The sequence below is a fragment of the Salmo salar genome, chromosome ssa03 (genome assembly GCF_905237065.1).
Source record: "Salmo salar chromosome ssa03, Ssal_v3.1, whole genome shotgun sequence".
NCBI lineage: Eukaryota > Metazoa > Chordata > Actinopteri > Salmoniformes > Salmonidae > Salmo > Salmo salar.
In genome coordinates, this window is record NC_059444.1 from 14,839,220 (window position 1) to 14,852,633 (window position 13,414).

A 13,414-nucleotide genomic window follows, 5' to 3' on the forward strand; every position below is an offset into this window, starting at 1 on the left:
TTGTTAAAACAATTAGGAATATGCTAATGACTTGATTATCCAGCAGTAACCCAGCATGTGGAATTAAAATGGCTGGAACAATTTAATCTAATCAATGCAGAAATACAGTTTGTAACACCTGGTGCAGATGAACCAAGTTTGGAACTCTTGAAAATTCTTGAAAATCTCCTCCTAGACAGTTCACTTTCATTAAGGAACTAACCATGCATTCAGCAGGTGTTGCTGAACTCTGATCTCCTTAAAAGAAAACTCAGTTCAAAAACTATCTTTTGGTATTTCTATCATTAGTCCACTGATGATACTGTCGCAAAATATTTTGCATGTCAAGTTGCTGAATTCACAGTGTGTCACCAGCCATATCATATATGTTTCCTTTATTTAACTAGGCAAGTCAGTTAAGAACAAATTCTTATTTTCATTGACAGCCTAGGAACAGTGGGTTAACTGCTTTGTTCAGAACGACAGATTTATACCTTGTCAGCACAGGGATTTGATCTTGCAACCTTTCGGTTACAAGTCCAACGCTCTAACCACTAGGCTCCCTGCCACCCCAATCATGATGATCCAAAATGCATTATATGATGATGTGGCCGGTGACACTTTGCTTCTTGAAAGTCCAGCATCTTGAAAACATGACTGTTGACATCCAAAACATTTTGGGACTGTATCAACAGTGGATTAAAGAATTAATTAAAGAAATACAGAAGGATGGTTTTTGAGTGGATTTTTCCTTTACGTCAACTCTGCTTTCATGCTCAATGTCAGGAAAAACAACATGATCCTTTTTTCCTCAGAGTCAATAGTGTGGGTTCAAGCGACTGACTGTATGGCATGCAAAAAAGCACGTCGATACAATACCATGCAGGCATTAAAAAGATGTTTGCATCCTGCATGCTGAAAAGCCAGTATATTGAGAGCAAAAGACGACAAAGTGAAAACCATCCTTGACAAATATCACAATATTGTCAAGTGGATGGGGGTTGAATATTTATATAGCCAGTCTCTTATCTGTACGCTGGAGACCAGTAAAAACGCATTAATAAGCTCAATGTTTTTGACTTCCCTGTCTCTTTCACCTGGATTGTTAGGGCTGGATTCAATCCGTATCGTGGAAGTATGGAGGAAAAATTGTGTTAAAATGTAAATGTAAAGCCCGACATATGCAGCGTTTACCATGAATGCAGTCTCCACGAAGGAGGGAACATTGCCTTTAAATTTCAATCGAGCTATAACGTGATACTTCTGCGATACGCATTGAATCCAGCAACGTTAGCCTTCAATAGCATCCTCTCTGACAAGGCTTAGAGCAAGGGGGACAACACTATAGTGACTAATTCGCTCATTTTAGACATTCTGTGACTAAAACAGGCAAATACATGAGTCATTCCAGATCACTAACTCTGTGACAGAACCTGGTGGAAGTCGTGTCTGTCAACATATTACATTGCTTCTTATTTTGTCCTCTGATTCATGTGATTCATGTGAACTTAAGTTGTAAAGAAAGAGGTGAAATATGTCCTGAAAGTTATTTTCTTCTACAGTTGTGTTAATTGTTTATTGTATCATGACGAGTTCCACTCAATCACTGGCTTCATCAGGGTTGGGTAAATATCTGGTTTACACACTGGAACTGTCTCAAATTGCATGGATGCTCTTGACGGCACCAATTACGCCTTTGTAGGAGGAGTACTTTAAGTGCCGTAGTGTCCAAATTATTTTAGGCTGGTGAAAGCGATTAGAGCACGACAATGCTAGAGGTTTGTTTTCCATTTCCGCAATGGTGTAACATTGCACAGTGTATGGTTTCCCTGTATCACGATGTATTTGCTTTAAGAATACTCTTATTGTGGATCTCTACATTTATGACTGGACATGCTTTGATGTGGAATTTTTGTTTTTAGATGCGTACAAAACTGTAGATAGGTTTTCCCCCAAATCCTTGAATCTTGAAGAGGACTCAGACAAATGTCCATAGACTACAGTGATATGGGCACTAGAAGCTACGGATGCAGAACCAGTCGATGGCATTTTGAAGCTCTCAATATACTGTGTAGAGTGTTGGCATAGCATGGACAAGAGCTGGCACCACTTTCGACCTATTGTGAGACCAGAGGAATTGTCTGAAATAAAATGTCTCCCACCCTTGCAAAACATCCCATAGAAGTAGGCTTCGTGTTGTAGACATGTCATTGTTTGTAAGATCGCTCCCTCAAAAAACTCTGTGTTCCCTTACTTTGTCAGCAACTCTATTTGCAAGTACGCACATATGAGAGCACTAGACCTAAACGATTCCTTCCAGAAAGGGCTTTAATGTGTGTTAGACTACAGGAATACCACTTGATTCACAGTGTTGAAAACAACCTAACCGGTGACACATTGCAATCTATCTACCGCATCAGCCAACACAAGAGAGACCATTGAAGAATGTCAACATCATAAACAAGTCACTGTTCTGGGTGGTATTGAAGTACACAACTCACCCCTGTATGTCCCGTGTGGCTCAGTTGCTAGAGCATGGTGCTTGCAAAGCCAAGGTTGTGGGTTTGATTCCCATGGAGGACCAGCATGAAAATATATGCACTCACTACTGTCACTCTGGATAAAAGTGTCTGCTAAAATGTAATGGAAATTGATTAAAATGGATGCAGTGATGCTTTTTCCTCTTCATTAAACCCTGGCCATCTCTTCATGTCATCTGGTCTGTTAACCCTGGCCATCTCTTCATGTCATTTGGTCTGTTAACCCTGGCCATCTCTTCATGTCATCTGGTCTGTTAACCCTGGCCATCTCTTCATGTCATCTGGTCTGTTAACCCTGGCCATCTCTTCATGTCATCTGGTCTTTTAACCCTGGCCATCTCTTCATGTCATCTGGTCTGTTAACCCTGGCCATCTCTTCATGTCATCTGGTCTTTTAACCTTGGCCATCTCTTCATGTCATCTGGTCTTTTAACCCTGGCCATCTCTTCATGTCATCTGGTCTGTTAACCCTGGCCATCTCTTCATGTCATCTGGTCTTTTAACCCTGGCCATCTCTTCATGTCATCTGGTCTGTTAACCCTGGCCATCTCTTCATGTCATCTGGTCTTTTAACCCTGGCCATCTCTTCATGTCATCTGGTCTTTTAACCCTGGCCATCTCTTCATGTCATCTGGTCTTTTAACCTTGGCCATCTCTTCATGTCATCTGGTCTTTTAACCCTGGCCATCTCTTCATGTCATCTGGTCTGTTAACCCTGGCCATCTCTTCATGTCATCTGGTCTGTTAACACTGGCCATCTCTTCATGTCATCTGGTCTGTTAACCCTGGCCATCTCTTCATGTCATTTAGTCTTTTAACCCTGGCCATTTCTTCATGTCATTTGGTCTGTTAACCCTGGCCATCTCTTCATGTCATCTGGTCTTTTAACCCTGGCCATCTCTTCATGTCATCTGGTCTGTTAACCCTGGCCATCTCTTCATGTCATCTGGTCTGTTAACACTGGCCATCTCTTCATGTCATCTGGTCTGTTAACCCTGGCCATCTCTTCATGTCATCTGGTCTGTTAACCCTGGCCATCTCTTCATGTAATTTGGTCTGTTAACCCTGGCCATCTCCCCCAGAATTCTTTATCTCCATCTCTTACCGTATGTGGATGAGCTCATGAAAGAAACAGATGGTTTGTCCCAGGGACATACAGTGGCAATGCCTGACAATGTGCCTTCTAAACCAGGGTTTCGCAAACTCGGTCCTGGGTACATGTTTTGTTTTTTGCCCTAGCACGACATAGATTTGAATACCCGGGTCTATGCTGTATATTATAGGTTGAAGCTTAAGCTTTAGATTTTGGGAAGGACCGAGTTTGGGAAACCCTGATCTAAGCTATTTGAGGAATGAAATCAAAATGACATGAGTATTCTGAATCTTCCAAACCCTGTTGTTAGTTGTAGTACTAAAAAGTAACATAGAAACATTTGCCAAAAACATTGGTTGGAAATAATTGTTTGAGATATCAATAACTGTTACCTATAAAGATAACATTATACAGGAGTAGACCATAATGCCAAATAAATTATTATTTGTTCCTTGTATGGCATGCAAGTCAGATTAAACCTGAAATTGAGAAAAACTGGTTTAACCAGTTATTGAGAACGCAATACTGTATATTGAGCAGCAAGCAGTATTTTTATTAGTATTACCCTGAGCAGGCAAATGGTTGGACAGGCTAATTTGCTCCTAATATAAGCCACTGCAGTGGAAAGAACATTAAAAGGGGACTTTTATATGCCTTAGCTTGTCCATGTACTAACAACAGTCTTTTCTACAGGAATTCATCATATCAAGCAAACTCATCGTAGCACATTAAAAGAATTTTAACAAGTCTCCTTGATTTAAATGAGAATTTGAGCAGTGGCAGAGATTATTTTGGGACAAATTTGTTGAAATGTAAGAGGGGAGGGTGTCAGAGGCGGTAAACATACAGATAGGATTAAACTCAACTGGGGATGACCTAATTAAAAAAACTGCAGACCTAATTGTGCTCGCATCATCCAGCCAAAATGCAAAGCAAGCATTCCAAATGGATTCTAGCAAACATGTCGAGTCAAGATGAAAGTCTCTTTTCATTATCATTTACAGAACAAAATGGTAATAAAATGTATTTGAATCTAAGTCTCACAATATGACGCAAGCGATACAAGCCGTAGCACAGCCAACACAACTAAAAATAGCAAAAGTAAAAGTATCAGAAGACATAACAACACAGAACTTCCCTACAGGATATCTCCTTCAAACAGCCATTGTGGTCTTAAGAGCAAAGCTAAAACTCTTTTGTATAGCCTTACAGCCTCAAAAGCTTTCTTTGATGAACGTCAACATCGTCGTGTTCCGGAACTTTGTTAGGTCATGCTTGTCCATTGTCAGTAATAACTACTGCATGGAATATCAACAGGCATGAAGAACACAGTGTGGAGGTATACTCCAATGGTACACAAAATACAACTCAAACTCTGCTTGAAAGTCTACCTGGACCATCTGTCACACAACATTCAGTGTGTACAGTTAGTGTGTGTACAGATCATTCTATATCACAACATAATGAGAAAGATTATTTTGCAAGTTTATGAATGTCTAGGCAATTCATTCCTTCATATAATCATTCCTTGGAATTTCAAGGTTTTACACACATCTCTCATGTCACGATATGGCCTGCAGTTCATTAGCAGCTAAATCCGAACCTGAGAAAAGCACACAGAACTTTCACACGGACACTAATGTGTGATTTACACAAAACTTTTAGTTGTGGTGAAAGTTCAAGCGCACAAGTATCTCTGGCTAGGATTCCGCTGGACATGAAGCTGTGTACTGTGACTTCAGGTCGAGTGACAACACACACATGATATCGGTCAGTAACCGGCCAGTAACTCAACCCTGTTAATCTGTGGTGAGGGAAAGTCTCTTAACTTTCCAAAGCTTGTTACATGGCCAGAGGTCCCCAGGAAGACCGGGGTGAGAAACGACCGTCTCATGTAACCTCGGGAAAAAAAGTGTTTAGTTTCAGAGAGAGAGAGAGTTAGAGAGAGGAGATAGGACCGGAGGGGGGACAGGCAAGGCATGCAAGTGTATCTGAGTTCTGACTGGATTAGGCCTGCTGGTTATGAATAAGGAAAGATAAATAAGTGGGGGAGGGGATGAGGAAAAACTGCAAGCATGCCACGTTAGATGGGTACAGTAGTAGGAAATATGCAAAGGATCATGATGCAAAAGAGGAGGAGTTTGATAAGAACGCCAAAAGACTGAGAATCTTAAATAAAGTAGGGGAGCTCTGGAGCTGTATCAAGGGGGGCAGTGACCAGCATTGCTTCCCTCTACTGTACCATCATGGTTCCTGCCAACACCGCCACTCAGCCAACCACCCCTCCTGTCCCCTCCACCCACCATGTATCTTTCATTCACCCGTCTATTCCAGACAGACTCCGTGCTCGTCCAATCTCACACCGTTCTGCCCTTTGGCTCAGGAGCGTGGTCAATGTAACAGTGCATCAGCAGATTCATTTCCAAACTCACGCACAGCACTTTGGAAAACAAGCGCCTCTTTTTCTGAGTGGGTTGGAGTGATGGGATCGAGAGCAGTAAACATGAAGACTCCCATGCTGTTTCATTGTTTACCACGGGTGAGAACTCAGTCCATGTTATGAAACTTCAAACTGGAGACACTGCATTTGCCTTGAAGAAACAAACTCCTCATGACTCAATTTTGGAAACTGTGCTAGAACGGATAGCAACACCCTCACTATTCATCATCCTAGCTGAAGAGCTTTTTGTGAAACACTTCCGGGTTAATGGGGTTATTATAATATGGTTAAATGTTAGAACTTTGGTTAAAAAAAAATCTAAATCGAGCTTAAATCCACATTAACGACTTTGTACCAGACAAATGACTTGATATTTGTTTTCTCCTCAAATAAGCACGGATGTTTTGTATGAATATGTATCTCAGATTAAATTCCTTTGCCACGTCTTGAGCAAACTGAATCATCTGGCAGAAGTGACAAAAGCCTGTAGAATACCTAACGATTACGACATCATTCAATCAATTATTCGAGAGGAGACACATAATGGAATGGTAATGTGCGAGAACACAAAGGACTAAAAAGCTTTTGTTCCTCAGCAAATCTTGGAAGTAGATGCTGAAAAGAGTGGGCACATTATGGATCTATAACAATTACATAAGGAAGAGGAATGAAAAAAGACAATTGCCCTCAGGCTTGCTGGTGAAGGTGACTTGAAGGAGCTGCTCCATTTTAGCACAAACTCCCTCCTCCTCCTTCTCCTCCTCCTCCTCCTCCTCCTCCTCGCTACCACAAAACAGTTTAGAAGAGACGCTTGGTTCAAAGTGCTGCTCAAATCATAGGTTTCGCCTATGCTCCTAGCCACTGAATGTATTTTTCTTTGTTGATATATTTTTGGGTTTTTGAGGATGGGTGACACATTCATGCCGACTAAGGGGGGAATACCTAGTCCCCCTTTGCCTTACTCTGTTTGGAAAGGATAGCAGTTTTTTTGGGGGGGCTGCCCCTCGCCCAATCCCACCCCCATCCCTCACCCACTCAGGGCAGCAGTGGCGCCAGCTCGGTGCAAAATGATAGGTTTTCCACGGCTAGAGAGCGAGGACTCACATGGTATCCCTATGGAGCAGCATAGTAGGGAAATAGAAAGTACAACATAACATTATAGACACTCACACACACACACACACACAAAACACACACACACACACCCAAACACACGGAAACATGTTATTTTCAAATTGAAACCATAACTGGACTGCCTTATATTGCATGCACTGCTGCGGACTAGTTTGGCACGGAGCGTGTGGTGGGCATATCATCTATCCTGACCCCATTAGCCACTCTAGATATTTCATGGTGTTGACTCCAGCCGCATTTTGCGTCCAAGTACCATAGACATCCGACTGTAGAGCTTGGTTACATTTCCCTGTGGTTCTATGGTTTTCCTTTGTAATGTTGATAGATTACCAGACAGATACAACACCATCAACAATGTCATCCATACGTTCTATTCATGCTTTTCACAGTATTTGGCAACACCTGTATCTTTCATGGTTAAATCTAAGACAGGAAAAAAACAGTGTGTCCATCCATGTGATGGTATCACTTTAAGGCTTTATGCAAGTACATTCAGCAATACACTATTCATTCCTGTAGGCTTGATGAACAGAGTGTTCTTTTGAATATGTGCCAACAAACTATTTGGTGAAGTTGGATTCGAGTTGCACCTCACGCTACTTCTTTTCGGTTTCATGTGGAGGTGGAGCCAAAGGTCAAACACTGTTTTCTCTGCTGGTCCTTACGTGGCTCCAGGGTGCAGGGGGAAGTGGTTAGTGAGGGGTTAAGAGAGCAAGGAAGTATGGGATGGAAAGGGAGGAAATAAAAAGCAAGCAAAACGTAGGAGAGCAACTCACTGTCTGACTGACTGAAAGATTGGCAGCGAGTGTTCCTGTTGACTGATTTGACTTTTTGACTTACAGCCCTTTTGTCATAAGGAAGTGTTACAGGAGCTGACGTCAACCCATCCCACCTCCCTCAGCCCCTACACACCAAGGAAGACAACTTAACATCAAAGTAATGATAAACTTCTAATTGGTCTGAAAAAGCGTGCTCTTCCCTGCCTCCTCCCTTTACTCAGAGATCTGTGAGAATCCCCACCGCCCCCTTGAGAAAAAGCCTGATGTGAACGGGGATCCTTGGGGCTGCTCAGTATTACCAAAACAAACCATTCAGCAAACAAACAATTAGACACTCATGAATTATGGAAAATCTGCTAAAATAGCGTTAAAACAAGGAGTAGGGACTCGTGGAGTGATCGCTGAGCTAATGAAACCCCCTTCTTTTTTTTACCCAGGCAGTGGTGTGTGTGGGGGTACGACACATCAAGACATTACTTTGGGCTAGTGAGCATGAACAGAACACCACAACACAACTGGACACAGAGAACAGAAAGCAGGAAGGAGGGAGAGAGAGAGAGAGAGAGAGAAGGGGGAAGGAGAGAGACAGAAGTGGGGAAGGAGAGAGACAGAAGTGGGGAAGGGAGGGAGAGAGAAAGTAGTGAGGGAGAGAGAGAGAAGTGGGGGAGGGAGAGAGAGAGAGAAAGGGGGGGTACGGAGGGGGGAAAGAGAGAGAAGTGGGGGAGGGAGGGAGAGAGAGGGGGGGAAGGAGAGAGAGAGAAGTGGGGGAGGGAGAGAGAGAGGAGGGAAGGATGGAGCGAGAGCGAAGGGGAGAGAGAGAGAGGGAGAGAAGAGGGGGAAGGAGGGAGAGAGAGAAGGGGGAAGGAGGGAGACCGAGAGAGAAGGGGGAAGGAGGGAGACCGAGAGAGAAGGGGGAAGGAGGGAGAGAGAGAGAAGTGGGGGAGGGAGAGAGAGGGAGAAGTGGCGGAGGGAGAAGGAGGGAAGGAGGGAGAGAGAGAAGGGGGAAGGAGGGAGAGAGAGAGGAGGGAGAGAGAAGGGGGAGGGAGGGAGAGAGAGAGAGAGAGAGAAGGGGGAAGGAGGGAGAGAGAGAAGGGGGAAGGAGGGAGAGAGAGAGAAGGGGGGAAGGAGGGAGAGAAGGGGGGAAGGAGGGAGAGAGAGAGAGAAGGGGGAAGGAGGGGAGAGAGAGAAGGGGGGGAAGGAGGGAGACCGAGAGAGAAGGGGGAAGGAGGGAGAGAGAGAAGGGGGAAGGAGGGAGAGAGAGAGAAGGGGGGGAGGGAGAGAGAGGGAGAAGTGGAGGAGAAGGAGGGAAGGAGGGAGAGAGAGAAGGGGGAAGGAGGGAGAGAGAGAGGAGGGAGAGAGAAGGGGGAGGGAGGGAGAGAGAGAGAGAGAGAGAAGGGGGAAGGAGGGAGAGAGAGAAGGGGGAAGGAGGGAGAGAGAGAGAAGGGGGGAAGGAGGGAGAGAAGGGGGGAAGGAGGGAGAGAGAGAGAGAAGGGGGAAGGAGGGAGAGAGAGAGAAGGGGGAAGGAGGGAGAGAGAGGGAGAGAGAAGGGGGAAGGAGGGAGAGAGAGAAGGGGGAAGGAGGGAGAGAAGGGGGGAAGGAGGGAGAGAGAGAGAGAAGGGGGAAGGAGGGAGAGAGAGAAGGGGAAAGGAAGGAGAGAGAGAGAAGTGGGGGAGGGAGAGAGAGAGGAGGGAGAGAGAAGGGGGAGGGAGGGAGAGAGAGAGAGAGAAGGGGGAAGGAGGGAGAGAGAGAGAAGGGGGAAGGAGGGAGAGAGAGAGAAGGGGGGAAGGAGGGAGAGAGAGAGAAGGGGGAAGGAGGGAGAGAGAGGGAGAGGGAAGGAGGGAGAGAGAGAAGGGGGGAAGGAGGGAGAGAAGGGGGGAAGGAGGGAGAGAGAGAGAGAAGGGGGAAGGAGGGAGAGAGAGAGAGAAGGGGGAAGGAGGGAGAGAGAGAGAAGGGGGAAGGAGGGAGAGAGAGGGAGAGAGAAGGGGGAAGGAGGGAGAGAGGGAGAGAGAAGGGGAGGGAGGGAGAGAGAGGGAGAGAGAGAGAAGGGGGAAGGAGGGAGAGAGGGAGAGAGAAGGGGAGGGAGGGAGAGAGAGAGAGAGAAGGGGGAAGGAGGGAGAGAGAGAGAAGGGGGAAGGAGGGAGAGAGAGAGAAGGAGGGAGAGAGAGGGAGAGAGAAGGGGGAAGGAGGGAGAGAGAGAGGAGGGAGAGAGAAGGGGAGGGAGGGAGAGAGAGAGAAGGGGGAAGGAGGGAGAGAGAGAGAAGTTGGAAGGAGGGAGAGAGAGAGAAGGGGGGAAGGAGGGAGAGAGAGGGAGAGAGAAGGGGGAAGGAGGGAGAGAGAGAAGGGGGAAGGAGGGAGAGAGAGAAGGGGGGAAGGAGGGAGAGAGAGAGAGAAGGGGGAAGGAGGGAGAGAGAGAGAGAAGGGGGAAGGAGGGAGAGAGAGAGAAGGGGAAAGGAAGGAGAGAGAGAGAAGGGGGAAGGAGGGAGAGAGAGAGAAGGGGTAGGAGGGAGAGAGAGAGAGAGAAGGGGGAAGGAGGGAGAGAGAGAGAAGGGGTAGGAGGGAGAGAGAGAAGGGGGAAGGAGGGAGAGAGAGAGAGAGAAGGCGGAAGGAGGGAGAGAGAGAGAAGGAGGAAGAGAGAGAGAGAAGGGGGAGTGCCGACACACACAGTGCACAATGATGGGGGCGTGTGTTTCTGTGGTGCTTGGCTGGGTCTTTCCCTCTTTAGGGAACTCCCTAGCCGTTTACCTCTCGCAGACTCGCACCGTCCAGGCGGCGATGATCCAGGAGGAGATGCTGAAGACCAGCAGCACGGTCCCGGGGCAGATGGTCATGAGCGTCTTCATGACGAAGCGTGTGTTGAAGTTGATCTTGTTGAGGGCGCCAATGCTGCGTGACGAGGCGTCCGTGAAGAGCTTGCTGTGCAGCAGCATGACACGGCCGATCAGGTAGAGCCTGAGGAACATGGGGATGGAGAGGATGATGTCCACGTCGGCGTTGGCCGTCGACGGAGTGTAGGTGAAGGCGATCCGTGCCGTCCAAGTGAAGCGGTAATGGCCCGGGATGGGGTGGATGGCGCACACCAGCAGCTCCAGCACGATGAAGAAGATGCGCTCGTACGTCATGGCTATCCTCCAGTCGTCCGCCCCATTGTCCACCATAAACAGCTGCAGGAAAAGCAAAAAGTAGCTTAGTTATGCGTTATTTTACAGACTTTACCTCCTTTATTTTACAGTAGTTACAAACTTTATTTTTCAGTCTTTATATACTTTATTTTACAGTAGTTATATACTTTATTTTACAGTCTTTGTATACTTTATTTTACAGTAGTTATATACTTTATTTTACAGTCTTTGTATACTTTATTTTACAGTAGTTATATACTTTATTTTACAGTCTTTGTATACTTTATTTTACAGTAGTTATATACTTTATTTTACAGTCTTTATATACTTTATTTTACAGTAGTTATATACTTTATTTTTCAGTCTTTATATACTTTATTTTACAGTAGTTATATACTTTATTTTACAGTCTTTGTATACTTTATTTTACAGTAGTTATATACTTTATTTTTCAGTCTTTATATACTTTATTTTACAGTAGTTATATACTTTATTTTACAGTCCGTAGTACATACTCTGCTGTTCTATCTCGTGTGTAATGATGTTCAAGATGTCAGAGAGAAAAAACAGTGTTGGTTGTTTGAAGTAACCTGTTTGTTGTTGTAATATTGCAAACAGACGTGGCAGTTTCACCGCTGTGGATTACAGATTTAATAGATGCCACTCTTCACATTTTAAAGAGCCTTAAAAAAAGTACCAGTTATTTCAGTCATTTTCTGTAAATATCATAATATAAATCAGCTGAATTAGGACTGTAAAGTATCTAACATACCCAATTATGTTGACCTGTTTAAATGTTGAATACTTAAAACAATTCATCAATAATAGGCATCATCACACTCAATAATCAAACTCAATTTTCAAGCAATTCAGGCAATCACCACACCAGCCCATAAATTATAACAATGAAATGGTATTTCCTGCCAAATTGTTGCATTATTTCGACTCACCTGGATTTCCCGGGCATGGTACATTATTATAAGACCAAGCAATATAACAGTGGAAAGGCTGATAAGGCATTTCAGTGCAAATGAGTACGAAGATTCCTGTAGTGAGAGACAGACACACAATAAATATAGTTTAGAGATACAGTGATATTGAGGAGAAATATAAATATATAAAATAAATTAAGAATATTTATTGACGATTACATAGCATGTGCAACCTATGTTGACTTTCAGAGGAGTGGTCATACCTAGGCTTCACCTCCGAACTGTAAATGTAAAAGCATTAATATAAGAAATCTTCAACTTAGATTATTTTGTTGTTGTGTGAAATAATTTAGGCAGTCTTCATGGTGGGCAAAACATGTTGATTTTTGAAATATTGTTGGATGGAGCTAACAAGACCAAAATAAATCCATCTAACTTCTATCTTCCATAAAGGTTTCCCTCTGGAGTGAATGTAACTAGTAGTAAGGAGAGGAACACTGACAATGAAAACACCACATATTGTTAGCTTAAAACGAGAGAGCTGAGGAAAGGGGTTTGAACTAAAAACAACAGCACCACAAAGTGTTGTCTCAAAACAATGACAGTAGCAGGAAGTAAAGGTCAAACATTGGCTCTAAACAGTACACAAACGATTTATTCATCAAACCCACCACTAGGTATTTTCAATCTAATAGTAGCCTAGATGCAGAAACAGAGCAGTTACGTTGTGCATCTTCTACAGTAGCGTTAGCAGGAAGCAACCCACCGTGAGCGGTGCGAGTGATGAATTGATCGTTTGGACGCTAGAGCTGCAACGCCTATAAAGGGTCATAGATCTTTGGAATAAGGACCTGCACTACTAGACTTCCCACTGTGGGTAAAAAGTGATTTGATGAATCAGCTGTAATGGTGGGGACTAAAACATGTTGTAATCACAATCCTGACAACAGTGACAAAAACAACAATAGGAATCATTGTAAATAATCGTCAGGGGCGATTGTAAAAGCTGCCCATTGCTATGTTGTCAAGGCCCGCGGACGTCCAAGTCGTTGTAAATGGATATTGATATGCTCTCTTGGGGTGGGGTCAAGTAAGCATGCATTAGAATATGAGCCATTACACTGATCATGCCGCCACAAGACATAGTAACAGGCAGGGAGAAAATTAGCGAATGTATTTTTAGCAATCAACTAGATTGCTTTGCCCCTTAGGTCTCTGGCACCTCTCGACCCTATAATGTCTCAAATTGTTTTGAGAAGTCCCCAGTGAAATAACATTGAGTAAAACCAATTCATCCACCTGACAGAAGTATAAGGGTTTTTCAGTCCCCAAAAGCTCACTCCCTTTAACACATCAACCCCCCACCACACCTCTTTAAGGGTTGGGAAAAATCTTGAC

At 44.3% G+C, this 13,414-nt stretch overlaps 1 protein-coding gene across 1 annotated transcript in view; it reads right to left on the bottom strand.

Annotated features, from left to right (window-relative positions):
- kcnn1a (potassium intermediate/small conductance calcium-activated channel, subfamily N, member 1a) overlaps positions 1-13,414 on the bottom strand; it is a 64,756-nt gene that overhangs the window by 13,754 nt on the left and 37,588 nt on the right. Inside the window, 2 exon segments of the mRNA XM_014190005.2 lie at positions 10,708-11,126; positions 12,035-12,130. Of these exon segments, the coding sequence (XP_014045480.2) occupies positions 10,708-11,126; positions 12,035-12,130 (515 nt within the window).